The sequence below is a fragment of the Thamnophis sirtalis genome, unplaced genomic scaffold (assembly GCF_051295495.1).
Source record: "Thamnophis sirtalis isolate CommonGarterSnake01/CBP01778 unplaced genomic scaffold, rThaSir2_p1.2 scaffold_14, whole genome shotgun sequence".
NCBI classification, from domain to species: Eukaryota; Metazoa; Chordata; class Lepidosauria; order Squamata; family Natricidae; genus Thamnophis; species Thamnophis sirtalis.
The window spans coordinates 20,956,586-20,975,569 of NW_028261394.1; the positions used below are offsets into that span (position 1 = coordinate 20,956,586).

At 48.7% G+C, this 18,984-nt stretch overlaps 1 protein-coding gene across 2 annotated transcripts; it reads right to left on the reverse strand.

Moving 5' to 3' along the window:
• Positions 1–1,612: 1,612 nt before the first annotated feature.
• AQP8 (aquaporin 8) lies at positions 1,613–17,978 on the reverse strand. 2 transcript variants are annotated; one of them, XM_014074741.2, is made up of 6 exons: positions 17,723–17,978; positions 14,153–14,415; positions 12,641–12,767; positions 9,973–10,187; positions 7,454–7,588; positions 1,613–2,504 (listed from the first exon to the last, which is right to left on the reverse strand). In XM_014074741.2, exons 2-6 carry the CDS (start codon positions 14,401–14,403, stop codon positions 2,462–2,464), a joined length of 771 nt encoding a protein of 256 aa, XP_013930216.2. In that variant the 5' UTR covers positions 14,404–14,415; positions 17,723–17,978; the 3' UTR covers positions 1,613–2,461. The 2 variants fall into 2 exon arrangements, with proteins under 2 accessions (XP_013930216.2, XP_087585181.1); XM_087729055.1 differs by lacking the exon at positions 17,723–17,978 and having other exon boundaries at positions 14,153–14,624.
• Between the last annotated feature and the right edge of the window lie 1,006 nt (positions 17,979–18,984).

Genomic DNA, 18,984 nt, shown 5'->3' on the forward strand with positions numbered 1-18,984 from the left:
CTTTTTTCTGTTATCCTTCATGCTGTTCAGCAACAAAGAATTCTTGATGAATACTTCCAGAACATAAAAATGAAGCATCTGTTTACAAAACTGTAAGCTGAGTTGGTAAGCCCTTTCCTCGGTTCTAGAACCTTCTTTCCGCCAGCAGCCTCCTTCTTACAAGTTCTGTTTCCTCCCTTGCACTGCAAGAAACAACAGTAGAACCCACCCCCCTCTTGTCCCCCCTCCCCCACGCAGGTAGGTTGTCTTCTGTGGCTACGCACCAGCAGCTTCAATCCAGCAACATTTTAGCACCACTTATTAAATAAACATCTGTATTAGGCAGCAGAGATAAAAGTTGGTTGCTTCCTACTGCAGCTCAACAACACTTCCCTTAGGTGATTATATGCCATGTTACAGATAAGGGCAGGTCTTAAGATAAGAGTCACCTTATTCTCATTGCATTAATAAGAGGGCTCCTCCTGCTTTGTTGATTGATTGAAAAAGCTCAGAGAACAAACAATTAGCTGCAGTTCAGTAAGTTTCCCCAACTGCAGATGAAACAATGTGAACTTCGAAGATTCTGGGAAGCAACTGAAGGGCTCCCATCCATCACTGCTGCAGTGATCTGTTACTTGGGAGCGCTGAGATGCTTCAGCTTATCTGCAGCCCCACCCCCACGAGGGCTCCCATCACAGCTGGGCTCCCAACATCAGGGTCGTTTTCAAGTCCTGAAATGGGGGGAGGGGTGATAGGACAAAGTCCCAGGTGGCAGCCAAGCAATGTGGAAAACGTTCATCCAGATGTCAGCAACCCTGGTGGCTTGGAACTGCTCAGACATGCTAAACCACAAACTGTGCTTAACCAGCCACCCACAGCTGCTTTCCTACTCCAGGAAAAACATCAAAATAAGCAGACCACATTAAGGGCCACTACATTCCTCTCCTTTTCTGGGTTTTCACTTTATTCTAGTGGTTTGTGAACTCAGGCTCAGGGTTTAGCAAGCCGTGCTAGCATTTCCAGACTGGCACAACTGTAGATCTGCTTGGGGGAGGATGGGTTGAACAATGGGGGGGGGGGACCCCAAACCAATCTGAATCCCAAACCAAACAAACAACACAATGGTTCAACCCAACAATCGGTGGCTAATTCAATAGACAATGGTTGGGCAACCGGTGCTTCCGTAATAGGCGGATAGTAAGACAGCCATCCATCGCAGGCAGGAGCTAATTTGAGGCTCAACATTTCACCCCAATTTCTAATCCCTCCTTGCTGGTGTGCAGGGACAGGACGTGTCCCCATTGTCTGCCTCCAGTTCCACGTTCAGGTTTGTACAATCACCGGCTCAGTCCTTGGCGGAGCGGCAAGAAAAAACCCAGCAAGGCAATCCGCTAAACCGGCCACAGAGCGCTTGGAGCCGGATCGTAAACCGAAAGAGCCCCAAGGGCTGCGTGCATCTCGGGATCCAGGCTTTTGCCGATCCCGCAAGGCAAAGCGCAGCAACAGCTCCTTCCGGCAGGGCGATTGCCGGTGGAAGCCCACCGCGGGCCGGAGCCCCCCGCCGCGTAGCCCGGCTTAAAGGACGAGGAAAGATCGCTCTCGGGGCGGGAGCGAGAAAACCGGGAAGGGTGAGAGAATTGCGCCCCGTCCCGGGTTTTTGGACGGGGGAAGGGGTTGCGGGCCTCAGAAGCGGCTGGGAGGGGAGGTCCCTGCAAGGCCCGAGACCAGAGCGGTAGTTTGGGGGAGGGGCATCTTGGGCTAAACCCGGCGGGGCGCCTCTCGAGGGCTGGGAAGCGCCTGGGGGCAGCGGCCCGCTCGAGGGCGGAGGGGCGATGCGCGGAGGAGCTTCAGGCCCACGGGGGTGGGTGGGTGGAGGTGGGGAATGGCCACTCTCTGGGGCTGGGGAGAGCCGACGGGAGCGGCTGGCATCTCCGAGCCCGGCCCAGGTGCTCCGAGAGCCCGGTCCATCTAAGCAGCCCTTCCGCAGACGGGATCCGGTCGGAAGAAGCGCTGCGCCCGTGTGCACCCCGATGGCTGCGGGGCTGCGCGGAGGCGCCGCCCCCGGAGATGCCGAGCCGAGGGGCGGCTTCCTCGACTGGGCTGCGCAGGGGCCTGGCGAAGTGCCGGGGGAGCGCCCTGCAAGAGCCGGGCCTGGTTTGCTGGCCGCTGCTCGAGCCGGAGCTGCCCAGGGCCGCTTCCCCCGAAGCTCCTCCGGCTTCCTCGCTGTGGGCCGTGGATCTGCCGGGACGGCCGTTTCTTCGCCCTCGTCTGTCTTATTCGAGGCATCGTTTCAAAAAGGGGGGGGGGGCAGAATTCCCTGCATCTGCAACCGTGAAAAAGAAAAATCTCGTCGCCCGGTTTTGAAGGGGCAAAAATGAGCGCTTGGCGGAGCCCCGCTTCTGCCAGTCTCTTCCCGGGCCAGGGTGGCTGCGGCTGCCTGGGATCACGCGGGAAGGCGGAGCGGTGGTCCTGGCAGGGCGCCTCACTTGAGGAAGAAGCGCGTCTTGCTGTCCCCGATCAAGAACCTGCAGGGATAAAGGAGCGAGGCGTCAGACCCGGTCACCCGACAGGAGACAGGCGGCCCCGGCTCCCCTGGGCTTTCCGGTCCTGCTTTTTCTCTGGGGAGGGAGCAGCTGGCACAGCGCGGGAGTCCGACTTTGGCAACCTTAAGCAAAGTTGGCGGGGAAACTCTGAGAGTTGAACACCAGCCTTAAAGTTGCCACGGCTGGACACCCCTTCTGGACCCCATGCTTGCTTTCTATTTCAAACTCCCCACAGGCACCTATTAAAGGGTTGATGCTGTTCAAAGCGGAGTTTTTGGCAGAGGTGTCCAAGACAAAGGACTGCTCTCCCCACCCCCCCATGTTGCCAGGTTGACAGCTGACCAGCCTCCATAACATCCTATCTTGCATTCCGGAAAGAGGAGAGGCCTGCTCTGGAGGACCCCTTGGGAGAAAGCTGGAAGGAGCTGCAGCACCTCCACTTGAGAGCACTTCCACTTGAGAGCTTCTGGCTGAACTTTCCTGATCCTGCAGTCTCAATTCTAGAACCCCATTTCTCCTTGCTGCCCTTCTCTGCAGCCCTTCCACATTGAGCCAGAATAACCGAGTTGGAAGAGACTTTGGAGGATTTCTAGTTCCCTGCTCAACCTCTGCTCAAGCAGGAAACCTTATACCATTCTGGACAAATGGTTGTCCAATCTCTTCCTAAATACCCAGCGCACCCACAATTTTTGGAGATCAGTCATTCCACTGGTTCTGTAAGGAAATTTCTCCTCAGTTCTAGATTGCTTCTCTCCTTGATTAGTTCCCATCCATGTTTCTTGTTCTCCCTTCAGGAGAAAAGTTGACCCTCCTCTTCTTTGTGGCAGATATTTGGATACTGCTATCTTGTCACCCCTAGTCCTTATTTTCATTAAAGGGACTTTCTTAAAGGATTGAAAGTGTCTGCAGCATGTGGTCAAAAAGTCAAGATATTAGTATAGAAGAAATTCAAAGACCAACATTATTTGAGGAAAGTCAGTTTGGCTTTCAACAATGGAAGCACTGATTCAGCCAAATGTCATTAATATGGAAAATATTGTTAGATGTAAAGACATTTTGAATGAAAAGGGGGAGTTCAAAACTAAACAAGAAATGTGTTAGAAAGGGATCGATATAACACGGTACTCACAAGTGCAGATATAGTCTAGATATGAGAAAGATGCTAAATTACATGGATAAAATATTAACAGGAAAAGAAGAAAGATTGATAAAGAAATTGTATAGTTACTTATTGAGTTGGAAGAGGAACAAGTAAAAGAGACTGATAGCATGGGTGAAAATTTTTGATTATATGATAGAATTAGATTAATAGCAGAAACTGTGGGAAAGGAATTATAAATTAACAATGTCAACTGCATATAAAGAGAATCGGTATAAGATGTTTTACAGATAGCACCTGGCACTAGTGAGACTGGCAAAGATGTTTAAAGACAAGTCAGCTAAATGTTGGATAGTAAGATACAGATATCTGTATCTTACTATCATATGTGGTGGACATGTGTAGAAGCAAAAAAATATTTGACAAAAATAAAGACATGGTTGAAGAAAGAGATAAAAAAACACATTGAGTTAAAGCCAGAAATATTTTTGCTGGGGATTTACCTGAAACTTATAATAAAGAGAATACCTATTTAATTATCCATGTATTAATTGCAGCTAGAATTGTATTTGCACAACATTGGAAAAGTTAAGAGATTCCTAGTGATTAGGTGATCAGGAAAATATTAGAATGTGCAGAAATGAATAGATTAACAGTAATAATTAAAGAGAAAGAACAAACTGAATATTATATGATATGGGAATTATTTTATCAATGATTAGAGGGGAAAAGGGAAATTGGAAATAAGGGAAGAAGACTAAAGAATAGAAAATATGTTAAGATAGAGGTATAAACAAGATGATAATTGTTAGTATGATGAGGAAGATAATTATGCTTAACGTTATTGTATTTTTATTATAAGATATGTTAAGAAAATGAATAGGTTAATAATGTTCAATTGTCTTAATATACTACAATTTTAAGATTAGAGAATTAATATTAATGATGTTGTAAATGCTGAAAGCTGTTGCACAGAGATATTTGTATTCAGACGACAACTGTTTAAGGAAAGATGAAATGTTTATATGGTAAAAAATAAAAAACTTTTTATAAAAAAAATAGTTGGAAGGGACTTTGGAGGATTTTTAGTCCAACCTCTGCTCAAGCAGGAAACCTTATACCATTCTGAACAAATGGTTGTCCAATCTCTTCTTAAACACATCCAGTGTTGGGGCACCCACAATTCCACTGGTTAATTGTTCTGTCAGGAAATTTCTCTTCAGTTCTAGATTGCTTCTCCCCTTGATTGTTCTGCCTTCAGGAGAAAAGTTGACCTGCTTTGTGTGAGACTCTTAGATATTTGGACACTGCTATCGTGTCACCCCTAGTCCTTCTTTTCATTAAAGAGGCTTTCTTTAAGGATTGAAGGTGTCTGCAGCATGTGGTCAAAAATGTCAAGATGTATCCACAGTCGTGCAGTCAACTCTCTGGTTTTATGTGCATTGAAATATTGAGTTTTGTTTATGATAACCCTTCTAAATGGCATTTTGTGGAAGTTGGGGGCAGTGTATTAGGATCTATGCCTGTTCCCCTCCTCATCTTTAATCAATGCAGAACTCAGGAATGAACCTCATGGTGGCCCTCCAGAGATTCACTTCTGATGAAAGCTCTTGCAGATGCTCATATGACTGTGCAGTCTTCCAATATCTCAGGGGTTGCCACAAAGAAGTCAAGCTATTCTCCAAAGCACCTGATGCAAGACAAGAAGCAATGGGTGGAAGCTAATGCAGGACAAGAAGCAATGGGTGGAAGCTAATCAAGGAGAGAAGCAATCTAGAACTAGGGTGAAATTTCTGACAGTGAGAACAATTAACCAGTGGAACGACTTGCTCCAGAAGTTGTGGGAGCTCCAACATTGGAGATTTTTAAGAAGAGATTGGACAACCATTTGTCTGAAACGGTATAGACTAGAGTCTCCTGCCTGAGCAAGGGGTTGGACTAGAAGACCTCCAGGGTCCCTTCCAACTCTGTAATTTTGAAATTTCTGATATCCTGCACATTTCCTCCTCCCTCAGTTTTGAGCAAATTATATCTTCCCTTTGCTCTGTTTCAGTCCTGGAATTGTCTTTTCTTGTGCCTATATTTGTTTTGTTCCAAAAGATCTGAGCTCATCTTGTTCATCTTTTGTGTGGTGGCCATTGGTGGAGAGACAATGAAGGGTGTGGCTTAGGAGGCCATGTTCTTTCTGATTTTTCACTGAGTGGGTGAGGAGTTTCGGTTTCAGCAAGACACGTCTCATCTCAAACTGCTTCCTGGTTTTGCTTCTACTTAAACAACCTCCTAATCAAGCTCACTCTGCTTTGGGCAGACATGATTTCTGCAGCCCTTATAAGGTGCAAGAAATGTGCCATGATCCATCATCCAGATAACTCTAACCATAATGCCAGAAACTAAATCCCTTCCACTTATATTGTCTCTAAAGTCAAGCCTTTAAAAAGGCAACACAGTCCTAGAATTAAGATCACATGAAGTGTTGATACCATTTTATAATGTCTTGCTAAGACCACACTTGGAATATTGCATCCAGTTCTGGCTCCCACAGAGTCTGGAAAGATTGGAGAGCAGAGCAACAAAGATGATGAGGGGACTGAAGGTTAAAACATGAAGAACAGTTGCAGGGATTTGGGTGTGTCCGGTTTAATGAAAAGAAGGATCAGAGGCGATATGATAGCAGTCTTCCAATATCTCAGGGGCTGCCACAAAAAAGAGGGAGTCAAGCTATTCTCCCAAGCCCCTGGAGGCAGGCCAAGAAGCAATGGGTCGAAACTACAGTAATCAAGGAGAGAACCAACCTAGAACTAAGGAGAAATTTACTGACAGTTAGAACAATTAATCGGTGGAACGATTTGCCTCCAGAAGTTGTGGGGCTCCAACACTGGAGGTTTTTAAAAAGAGGTTGGGCAACCATTTCCTGAAATGGTATAGAGTCTCCTGCCTGCACAAGAGGTTGGATTAGAAGACCTCCAGGGTCCCTTCCAACTCTGTTATTCTGCCTTTTCCATGTTGAACCTAGCTCACATTAATCCTGGTTTATACTAAACCTAGCACCCTTGATTGAATATCATTTATGGCTAAGCCTGCTGCATAAACCTAGCCTGCCTTGTTAGTTTATGATACCAAAATCAGACACTGCCTCTCCCCGTATCTCCCTAGCACAAGGGAGGAAGACTTGGTAATGGAAGGACAGTGAAAGAATTCTGGGGATGGAAGGACAAGGTCCCTATGACCATCGTGGGCACCTCTGGCTTTTGAATGGCACCCAGAGGGGCCAGATTCAAAAAAGGTTGGCATAGTCAAGCAAAACCACATGTTACTGCTAAACATACTTGCAATTAGATTAATTACAAACAAATGTGATTACTTCCCATGTGTTGCCTTATTTATGCCTTCTGTCACACTGAAAACTTTGGGAGACCAAACAAAAGCGGTTGAGAGGCAACAGGCAGCCCTGAGGCATCCATTCCTGACATGGCCAAGATGACACTGACTTGGTTCTCAGTAGGGGGGTGGGGGTGGGCTGGCCTGGACCTGCCAGGACTGAATGTGGGATTTCCTGCATGCCAAACACTTCATTATTCTCATTCTCGATGAAACTGGGATCTTTTAACATGTCATACAATCTGAGAAGTTCCGTTGACTGTTACTTGAGGAATCGTTGCTGTTAGATTCAATTAATTCCTGAGTCCCACTCCAGAGTCAAGCTAAGAATCCAACTAGCTCAGCCAGGCAACCCCGTGAAGTGGCATTTGCCCTCTGGAATGAGGTTCCCCCCCAGACCCATACAGCTCTCCCCCCAGGGCATTCTGGGAGGCCCTGAAAACATGGCACGTACCTTATCAATGCACCCACCAGAAGCGCAGCTCCCATGGGGCCCACCCAGTACACCCAGTGATAGTCCCAGTGGTTGGCAGCCACCGCGGGGCCAAAAGCTCTGGCTGGATTCATGCAGGCTCCAGAAACAGCTCCCCTGAAGAGAGAAGAAAGATTGAAAGAATTAAGCGGCCCCTCCCAGGGATGTTTTCAAGGCTTCAGGATTCTCCATTCTGGGCAAAGAATTCCCCTAGAGACGTCTTCTCTACTGCCCCTTTTATTCTAACTGAGCGCAGAGTTAATTGGCAATACTAAGAGTGCCCCCCTCCCATCCACCCATCCCGAGACATTGACCAAGACAAGCCCAATTCCAGTTGGGCCAAGAGGCCAACTGCATCCAAGTCTCCTCGGTGTACACTGAAATGGCGCTGAAATAACCGGGAGAGGAACCTCCAGGGACAAGCAAGGGGAAGAGCTGCTGCAGGCAGAATTTCAATTGGTCTTTAGACAAGCAGCAGGCAAGCACTGCAGGGCGATGCATTTTCTGGATGGCTAGAAACAGAACCCCAACCCCACTCCACAAGGCCAGTGAGTGGGCAACTGTCATGTTGTTATTCTATTATTCTGAAAGAAGAGGCAGGCATTCCCAGGGATTTTGCTGTGAGGCACCAACAATTTCGATGAGGGGTGGGGACACCATGACGTGGATCTGTAAGGGGAGATGCCGCTGGCAATGGGCCATGTCTATCACCTGAGTCAAAATCAGGAAGAGAGCCATCCAGGGATTCCAGGTCCCCTCCTTGGAGGCTACCCTCTTCCCTCCACTGGCTGAACTCTGTCAGCAACAGCTGGGAAAAATGACTTAGCAGCTGAACTGCAGCTGAAGCACATAATGGCCACTCGGCTCTCTTTCTCATTTTTATCAATTGAGGGGTATGGGAGTTCGTCTCCCTGATTGCTGGTGGGGCGGGATTGAAACCTCCTCCAGACAAAACCTCAGTGATGATGGAGAGAGGCATAGTTTGAATGCTTCTGGGCATGAAGGGCCCAAGAGCCCAGATGGGCACCCTCACCCTAGATCCTAGCTGCAAAGAGTGCCAGGGACAGGGTTCTCCCCAGGCAGGCCAGAAAAGTTGTTTCTGCCCACCCTAAAGCCCCCAGCCCAGCCCAGCCCCAGGGCTCTGTCCATCAGCCAGGCAGCGGAGCTGTCCAGCAGGTCAGGAAGCCCTGGTGCCTCCAGGGGAGCTGACCAGTGGATAATGATGGCAATGCTGCTTCCTTCCTGCGTCAAATTTGGGCTGCAAATGGCTCCTTCCCTGATTTCAGAGGATGCCCAGGCAAGCTCATGAGGGCGAGTTTTATCTCCTTGTGCTTTCCACAGGCTAAATCCCTTCCATAATGGACCTTAATCCCTCAAGGAGCAGGTGCGCTCGGGGGACTTGAATCCAGTAGGTGTTGAGAAGGTCTCAGAATCAGCTGTCATGGCTGCCAGCCTTCCCTCTCCCTGGTTGTGCTGAGCACGTGCACGGTTGTTTCTTACACCTGCCAATGTTTTTATATTCATGTTCTGAGATGTGGAAATGCTCCAAGTTCACCCTTCTTGAAACCAGCTCTGCACCTGCCTGTCTTCCTCCCAGAATGGAAGAAACAGCTTTTGGGTTAGGTAGAGAAGTGAGGGTGCTTGGTAACTTGTACATGTGTTGACACCTGAGACTGTGGGGAGGGGAGGGGAGGGGGAATGAAGGAGGATGGAGATGGAGGTGACCCACGCAAATAGGTAGTAATGTGATGTTGCTCTTTTTATTTAACATTTAACATGGCAGATTTTGTTTTTTGAGGAAGAGGGCAGTTAAGCATTAATTAATGGGAACAAATTTTGTGGGGCAATGAGTTGCATCTTTTTCAAACCAAATCAAAACCTCTTGTCTGAAAACCCTATAAAGCAGGAGTCCCCAACCTCGGGTCACAGTAAGAACAGGACCCATAGCAAACCCTACTGTAAAGGTTGCACTCTCCTCCTCCCCCCTCCCCCTCCCCCTCCGATGGAAAATCTGTCTTCCATGAAACCGGTCTCTGGTGCCAAAAAGGTTACGGACCACTGCTATAAAACATAGGTATAAAGCAGTGGTGAAATTCAATTTGTTTTACTGCCACTTCTGTGGGCGTAGCTTGGTGGGGTGGCAGGGGAAGGATACTGCAAAATTTCCATTCCCTCCCCACTCTGGAGCCAGCCAGGGGTGGCATTTGCCGGTTCTCTGGACTACTCAAAATTTCCGCTACTGGTCCTCCAGAACCTGCTGGATTTCATCCCTGGTACAGGTCTGTCCTCAAGGTGTTGCACCAGCCAAAGGAAGCATTTGAAGATTGGATCTTTCCAGGGCTGCCTCTCTGCTCCCCCTTTTAAGGACAGTATTAGGAACCAATTCAATAGCAGAGAATGTCGACCCAGGGGGCAGGGCTGGCTGCGGAAGGAATTGCTGGAGAAAAAAACTTCCTCCTAGACCTGGGAAGAAGAACCTGCCAGCCTTTTGGCCAACTTACCCAGCCAGGATGTCCACGGTGACGGTGAAGCCAATGCAGAAGGGTGCCAGTGGACTCTTGGTTTTCTCATTAATGGCCCCCATGCAGACAGCCATCACCAGGAACATGGTCATCACAATCTCCCCCACCACAGCAGCCGGGAGCTGGTGATCTGAGGTGAGTGCCGTGAAAGCTCCTCCTGTGGCATTTTCATACCTCTCCCACATTGTGGTCACCTGAGACAGACATCAAAGAGGGATTATCCCAGACTGCTAAACCTGGATTAAACAAGCATACAGAAACCTGGTTCAATAGTAGTAACTGTGAGAAGGATATTGAAGTCCTAGTGGACAATGATTTAAATAGGAGTTGGCAGTTTGCAGCAGCAGCCAAAAAAGCCAACACAATCCTGGGTTGCATTAACAGAGGGAAAGAATTAAAATAACGTGAAGTATTAGTTCCACTCTATAAAGCCTTAGTAAGACCACACTTGGAAAATGGCATCAAGTTTTGGTCACCATATTATAAAAAAGATGTTGAGACTCTGGAAAGAGTGCTGAGAAGATCAAGAAAGATGATTAGAGAGCTGGAGGCTAAACCATATGGAGAATGGTTGCAGGAATTGAGTATGTCTAGTTTTGTGAAAAAAAGACTAGGAGTGACATGATAGCAGTAGTCCAGGATCTGAGGGGAGATCAAAAAGAAGAAGAGGGAGTCAACCTATTTTCCAAGGCACCAGAAGACAAGACAAGAAACAATGGATGGAAACCTAGCAAGGAGAGATCTAACCTAGGAGAAATTTCCTCCCAGGGAGAATGAGTAACCAGTGGAATGGCTTGCTTTCAGAAGTTGTGGATGTTCCATCACTGGAGACTTTTAAGAAGAGGCTGGACAGCCAATTGTCTGGAATGGTAGCTTGAGCAGGAAGTTGGACTAGAAGACCTCCAAGGTCCTTCCAACTCTGTTAATATATGAAAAACACGTGGACGTTTGAGGCCTCATCTCATTCACACTGGGGGCTCTTAAGTACTTGAGGTCCTTGAGACTGAGTTCCTGCTTTAGCACTGGACAAAGATTTGGGATATCGCTTGGGCTTTCTCCTTGGCTTCCCATTGAAGGCTTGCAGTCTCAGGTGCCCCCAAACACACTGGAACCAGAGGCAGAGATTGTTCTCCTCCTATGAAGGCTTGGAGAGGAACGCCAGATCCAGAAGGGCTGCAGCAAGTGATTTCCAGTTGGAGGGATATGAAGCCACAGCTGGAAAAGGAGGCAGACATCCCACCTGTCAGCCTTCCTTGCATCTTCTTTGGCAAGTAAGGAGGGTCAGCAGGAAGGACATGCCCAGAATCCAAGCATCCGCCAAGACAACTACTTTTCTGCCCACCATATTAGCTTACATTGGTTCTTTTGGGGGGGGGGCAGGGGTTGCATGGGAGATCTGCCATGGGTCAGACACCTCCTCCTAAACCAGTGTTTCTCAACCTTGGCGACTTTAAGTCCTGTGGACCTCAACTCCCAGAATTCCCCAGCCAGCTGAGAGTTGAGTCCACAGGACTTAAAGTCGCCAAGGTTGAGAAACACTGTCCTAAATCCTGTGAGACTGGACTGAAGTTGCCATAACTAAAGATGAAGCAGCCTTGTAAGCAGAGAGGACAAAAAGCCAGAAATGTTATCTAAAAGATTCTTCCGGGAGGTAAAGAAAGAAAGAAAGAAAAAGAAAGAAAGAAAGAAAGAAAGAAAGAAAGAAAGAAAGAAAGAAAGAAAGAAAGAAAGAAAGATGGTAAAGAAACAAAGGAAAAATGTCACTTTAACAAGACAAAGGAAGTTGAGCACCTGGTAACCCCCCTCCCACACACGCACACCACCACCCCCAATCCCTTCAATAGCTACCCTACATTTATAAGTAAACAAAGCAAGAGTAGCTGCCCGTCTTGTGAGTCACAGGAGGAAGGACTTTGGGGGATAAAAGGGGTACTGAAGCCCCCCCCCCAACCACACTCTTTGAGTCATCTTTGGATCCAGACAGCTTTGTCTCTCTGGCTTGCGCTTGCTAGCCTGGTGGAGGAGGACATGTGTGAATGTGCACGAGTGTGCTTATGTGTGTGAGGAAAAGCAAAAGTAGATTGTAAACAGTAAAATGTTGGTGTTCCTTTAAATTCACCGGGCCTTTGGGTATTTCAGAGGACTGATTGTGCCTCAGTGTTCATGGAAAGTGATTTCTGTGCATCCTTAATTGTTTCCTGGCTCTTGACCAGGCTTTTGTGCCTTGTCTGCTCCAGCCGCACCTCTCTGGAATGCCCAGGTAGAAAGCAAGGAGGGGGGAGGGGCAAGCTCTGCAAGCCTCCACAGGCTGTGAGTGAGGGACCTGGGAGCGCATGGAGCACCACCCAACACCTGCCATGGCCTCTGCTCTTCATCTGCAACGGTGTGTGTGAGAAAGGCCTTGGGAGACAGGGCACAACAACCAAGGGGACAAGCAGATAAAAATCGGCTGAGCCCGGAGCAGAAAAGTGGATGTGGGAAACTTCTCAGAAGGGACTCTCCCTAGTTTCTTAGGCCACAAAGGGGTCCGGGGAAAAGATGTATAGAACATTCAGAGTTGCCATTTCTATTAATGTAATCTTACAATAACGTAGAGTTAGCTCACCCCTCCCCCTTTCCTTTCCCCCTTCCCAATCCTCCTCCATACCTTAGCCAGGCCTGCTCCAATCATTCCTCCACACAACTGGGAGATCCAGTATGGAATGACCATCACCATGTTCAGCCCACCAACAAGCCAGGCCCCCAGGGAAACAGCCGGGTTGTAGTGGCCTCCACTGCAGGCAGAGAGAGGGAGAGAGACATCTTTGGTCAGAGGAAGGCCTGGCAGAAAAGGGGCACTGGATCACCCCATTGCCTGTGGGCAGAGAGCAAAACTCATAAAAGTGAAATGAAGGGTTAAAGATGACCACAGGTTTAACTTGATAAACTCTGTTTGAGACCTGACTTTTAAGAGTCAGTCTTGTGCTGAAGGTCTCAGGGGGGAAGCTGAAGCTCTCCATTTAGTTCCACGTAATTTCCGGAGTACGTTGTTCTCTGTGTTGATTTTTGTCATCATCGTCTCTAGGTCAGGGGTGTCAAACTTGATTTCACTGAGGGGCGCATCAGGTTTGTGTTTGATCTTGGGGTACCGGGGTGGCTGTGGCCAGCATGACATCACATGTGTTGGGGGGTAGACATGTGGTGGCCCAAGTGCTCTGCCAGCGAAAATGGGCTCCTGAGCTCTGTTTTCGGCTGGGATGGCCCCCTGCAACCCTCTGCCAGTGAAAACGGAGCTCGGGAGGGCTGTGCGTGGCCCTCGCAAGCTCTGTTTCCCCTGGCAGAGGCATCGTGGGCCAGTCCTTCACTGTTTCCAGGGTGGCCCCGCGAGCCAGATCTAAGCACCCCATGGGCCAAATGCAGCCCCTGGGCCTTAGGTTTGACACCCCTGTGCTAGGTATACCTTATAGGAGAGAGTCCAGTCAAGTGTTACTCCAAGATGGGAATCACAGGGGAGTAAGTTGTTGTTTAAGTAGACTTTCGTCATCTACCTTGCCTCTCTGTGTAAAAGTATCCTCCCCTCAGTGTGGCTGCAGGGACCCACAACAAACTGCAGAGCACATCCTGGCTGACTCTAAACTGAGGGCATATGCTGGTCCAGTATCTGATTTTTAAAAAAATCATTATTATTTTTGCTTCAATGGTGAGATGGCCTAGGCCTTGGTATTTGAAGAGAGATCTTTTTAAGGTTTATGGTTTATGTTGCTTTACTAATCTAGGTGAAATATTAATAGAAATTGCTAGTCCATGTATGATTATGCCATACAGTCAATCCATCAATCAATAAAGCATGCCTGAAAGAAAGAAAATATCCCAGGTGGGGGCTCCATTCAAAGGAAGAGCAATTCAGAGGAAGAGGACTGACATTGCAGCCCTGTCAATCAATGTTTTTCAAGTTGAGGATGGGTGGACTTCAACTTCCAGAATTCCACAGCCAGCAAAGCTGGGAGTTGAAGTCCACCCTTCTGCAACTTGCCATGGTTGAGAAACAGTGGAGGATGGATCTTGAATCCAACTGACCCCTCTTCTTCCTCCTCCTCCTCTTGTGCACTCTAGCTTCCTCCATCGCTCCAGCGATGGACCACATCCCCTGACCAAACCGCATGGCTGCCCCTTCCTTCACCTGATATTCCCCAAGATGGCAATGGCCAGTCCCAGGGCCAACCCGTGAGCCAACGCCGGCTGCAGCCTCCCAGTGCCTTCTGAGTTCTCGATGACCGAAACGCAGCCGATGTAGATGAAGAAGGCTGAGCCCACCAGCTCCCCGATGCAAGGCTGCAGGTAGCGCTCGTACCAGTGGGGTTGGGCCGGGCCACGCTTGGCCTCCAGCTCAGGCTCTTTGAAAGACATCCGTCCAAATTCCAAGTCGGACATGGCTGGCCGATTCTGGAAGACAAAGATTATGCCCTGGCATGCAAACATGTTCCCTGCCAGCCCAATGAGGTGGATGGAGGTTGATCCTGGAATGTGACAATGGGGCCTTAAATCTGTCTCGCTTGTCATTCCCCACAAGGCCACCTTGTTCTGGGTGCAGTGAGGCTTTGGCAGAGCTGTGTCCCCATTGCCCTCTTTACCCACCTCTGTTAACAGGCAGGGAAAGGAAACCCACAGCCCCCCCCCCTCTTGTCAACACTGCAGCCAGCCAGACTGATCAGGTCAAGATCTCACCCTCCCTCCCTCCCCCCCTCTCTCTCCCTCTCTCTTTCTTTTCTCTGTCTTTTTTCCTCAGTCTCCTTCTCTCTCCTCTCTTTCTCTTCTCTTTCTTCTCTCTCTTTTCTGCTCCTTCTCTCTCTCTTTCCCTCTTCTTCCCCCTTCCCTCCTCTTTCTCTCTTCTCTCTCTCTCTCTTTTATCTGTCTCCTCTTTTTTCCTGTCTCCTTCTCTTTCTCCCCTCTTTCTTCTCTCTCTCTGTCTTCTTTTTCCCATCTGTCTCCTTCTTTCTCTCTCCTCCTTTTCTCTCTCCTCTCTCTCCTCTTTCTTCTCTCTCTCTTTTCCTCTCCTTCTCTCTCTCTCTCCCTCCCTCCCCCAAGAACAGAGCACAGAAGTCAAAGGTGGAACCAATCAGCCAAATGAAAAATCACAAAATTGGGCTGGGTGGCTGAGTTCACCCCAGGGATGCCCCACATTTGTTTTCTGCTGTAACCCAAAGCCACATATTCAGAACACCTTTGTAGGCCTCCAAAGAGGTAGACTTTCCCAGGGAGAAAGACCCCCAATGGCTCTATGATTCCCTGGTTCTCCCTTCACACCAAACCAGAAAGGGAGCTGCCGCGTTTTAGTTTAGGGTGCTGAATGAACCCGGCTCAAGTGTTTAATTCAGGGCTGAATGGGCTACTTGAAGGTTGGGTTAATTGGAGAGTCCAGGGAAGAGGGGAAGGTGGTTGTTGAATGGCAGCTGGACAAGGGCTGTTTGTTTGTTGTTTGCTTGGTTGCTTGGTTAATTGGTTGGCCTAATTGCTAAACTGCTCATCTTACCTAAGTGACTCTGGGCAGTTTACAGCATCATAACGAAACCATACAAACACACAAAAGCTGAAAAGTTCACAAGGCAGCAGGGATGTCATCAAGTCTCGGGGCTGCGTCACACTTTTAGACCCCATGCTAGTGGGCAAATCCAGGTCTCAACCCAAAAGCCAAAAGGATGGGGGCCTGCCTCTCTTTGGGGTGGGGGCTAGATGTTCTGAAGGGCCACAGCAGAGAAGACCTTCCCCCTTGATCCTTGCCTGATGGGATATGCTTGACGAGGTGGGATGAGAAAGCGGGATGAGATGTTGATGAGCTGCTTCTTAGAATGGGATGGCAAATAACGGCAGAGAGATGACCTCAGTCTTTCTCAATCCTGGCAGGTGAAGATGTGCAAATTTCAAGTGCCAAGGTTGAGAAAGACTGAATTAACTCATCGGTGGTTGAGAGCATGACGACTGTATTTGCGGGCATAAGAGAACCCCAGAAAAATCACACTTCAAAGCTCAAATTCAATTCAAAACTCACCTTCTTGGCTATAACCTAAAATGACTTCTGGGCCACAGCATTCCCTAGATGTCTCAAAGGTGCTTTTTCAAGAGGTAACTGGACCTTCTGGTTCTTCTTTGAAGACATTTCGCTCCTCACCAAAGAAGCTTCCTCAGCTCTGACTGGATGGTGGGGAATTCACTCAGAGCTGAAGAAGCGTCTTGGATGAGAAGTGAAATGTCTTCAAGCAAAAACAAAGACAGTCCAGTTGCCTTTTGAAAAAGCACCTTTGGGACAACCATGGCCTGGATGATGGAGAATCTCCATAGACATTGCTGCGATGTTAACTTCACTCCACCACCCATCATCCACTACTATATTTATCAGATAAAATACACAATTTTTCAAAGTTCTATACAGTATAGTGCTGGGCAGAAGCATAGAGCTGATTGCAGGTCAAAGCACTCACACACACACACGCACACACACACACCCCTCCATTGTTAAAAGGGCAGAAAAGCCACCTCCAAATTGCGCCCCTTCCTGGAATCCTTTCCCCGCCCTGCTCAAATATGCACTACTAGACACCCCACAATAGGTGGGAGTACAATGGCCACTTTCTTGTGCAATTATTTAATTGTTCTGTGCTCTTTTTTTTGGCCCGATAACGTCTCCAGACTGGAGCTGTAGTGGTGGCCCCCAAAACTCCTCATGGCCCAAAGGTTTGGGGGATCTATTGGGCTGAAAGGGTCAGAGCAGAATCGGGCCCAGGTCTCTCTGGGTTTGCTTCCCAGAAGCAAGCAGAGCAACCTCCTCCCTGGGTCTCAAGGCACCCGAGGAATCCCTAGGGCAGGAGGCTCAGAAGGTGCTTGAATCAGTGAGGACTAGCATCTTCAGAGACACCTTTGGTGAGTGTATGAGCTTTCGAAGCTTGGTTTCTTGGCCCACAAGCTTCTTCTGGTCTACAATCTGATTTGATCCTTGTTGTCCAAGGCAGCCTCATAGGAGACCAGCTGCAAGACTGAGAGACACAACGGTCAGTTTGCTCTAAAAAATACTGTATATAAATTTGTATCCATATCAAAATAAAATATTGGCTTTAAAACATCCTATGACTCCCTCAAAAAAGAATCTGTACCTGACATTTAAGAATGGAAAACTATTCTCCAGTGATTATTGTATAAGAAATGGACTTTGGAATGAAAACCGACTTAGGAGAATGTTATCCAGAATCTCCTGGACCTTCTGTCCAAGGAAGAGTTCAGTGCCAGTCCATACTCGAAGTGGGAGGCAGTTCCTAAAGGGTCAGGGACCCTGTGTTCCATCTCTGCTCATCATCGGCCAAGGAGAAACACATTTATTTCTGCAAAGCTCCTAATGAAAAAGTATTCCAAGAAAAGCATGAAGGAGTTTCTTGCTTCTCAAATATTCTTTTTTGCAATTCTCTGCTTTAACACTTTCAAAGGTATCCTACAGATCAGGGATCTCCAACCTTGGCAACTTTAAGCCTGGCGGACTTCAGAGTTGAAGTCTGCCAGGCTTAAAGTTGCCAAGGTTGGAGACCCCTGCTGTAGACCGTAGAATTTTTCATTTGTGGTCAGGCCAATTTCTTCTTAGCTACTTCAAGTATTTGAAAACCAAAGAGGGGGGCTTTGAGGAAAGGTGGCTTGCCTGTTCCCTTCTGGATGGAAGCTTCCTTCTCCTGGAGACCCCACACCTGCCCCCAACTGTTGCAGGACTCACCCAAGTCTCTCCGCTCCTGGCTGCAGCTGCACGACGGCTTCACCCTGGGAGAGCAGTGGCTTCTCTCACTGGGCTGTCCACGGCTCCTCTGGCTGACCGGCCCCTTTGGCAGGAGAAGCACCTTTCTTATCTCCCGAGAATATTGGCACCCTCCCCACTGATCGGGGGCGTGGGAGAAGGGTGACAAAAGTGCAGTCAGGCCAAAAGGGGAGGGGAGGGGCTGTTCCAGCCAGCTGGGGAAGAAGAGCTATTTGCTCTTCATGGGTGCTGAGTTCAAGCTTTCATTTTGGAAGCCTCTGCCAGATCTGGGTGCCAGCCTAGGCCAAGTATAGGGCGTAGACCCACTAAGAGCCGGCTGAGAAACGCTCCTTCCTCGGTGCATCCGTGCCTTTCAAAGAAAGGCAGTCACTGCATAAGCGAGGACGACGTGGGCATGCCTGCCTCTCCTAAAAGAGGTGGCACCACCGGTGCCCTCAAAGCTTCGCCTCTCTTGAAAGCGACAGAGGCAGTCACCCTCTCCAGATGGGAGGACTTTGACTCCCAGAATTCCTCAGCGGCCCATCCAGGCAGGAATTCTGGGCACTGTCGCCCTATCCTTTGGGAATGCGCCAGCATAAAAAGCACTGATAACAGGGTGGCCTTGAGCATGTACAGAGGGCGTTTGCATTGAGTTTGCCTGGGAGTCAAGGTGGGATTCAAATCGGCTGCCTCTGAAAGGCAGGCAAAACCAGTCCCTGCTGTTGCATAAAGACACCTGTGCTCACCTGCAATTAACGCCTCTGTTGTGCCATCCCTAGGCAGAGAATTGAGCTCCGAGGCCTCCTCCACTCAGGTGCTCAAAGCAGAGAGAATGGTGAGCAACAGTTCCTGGCAAATCCAACAAAGGACGGATCCTGTGGGCTTTCCCCCCTTGTGCAGTAAGTGGGAGCAGCGTGTCTTTTGTGGGGAGTCCTCTGGGCTGCAGAGATGATCTCTGCAAAGATGCACCAGAGCCGGAAAGGGAGGCATCACTAAGATGACAGATGAGGCGCTGATTGGAAGCATCTCTCCAGCACAGAGTCTCCCCATTGCAGTGGCCCTCAGCCAGCCTTTCCCAGGCTGGCCCCTGTCAGAGCTCTGACAAGGAACCCCACTCCCTAGGCAGGATGGACACAGTGGGAACCCTGTTGGGGCAATCTGATCCCAGGCCGATTTGGGGATCATTCGAATGATATTTTATATACTGCGGTTCAGCCTCCACATTGGGCTGCGTCTCATGGCGA

Bases quoted from the DNA above. Each gene is read 5' to 3' on its own strand.
- AQP8 (XM_087729055.1), bottom strand. From the start codon at position 14,532: ATGACAAGCGAGACAGATTTAAGGCCCCATTGTCACATTCCAGGATCA. The intron at 10,188-12,640 runs GTATGGAGGAGG...TGTCTGTCTCAG, and splicing joins TTGGAGCAGGCCTGGCTAAG to GTGACCACAATGTGGGAGAG. The intron at 2,505-7,453 runs GTACGTGCCATG...TTATCCCTGCAG, and splicing joins CTGGTGGGTGCATTGATAAG to GTTCTTGATCGGGGACAGCA.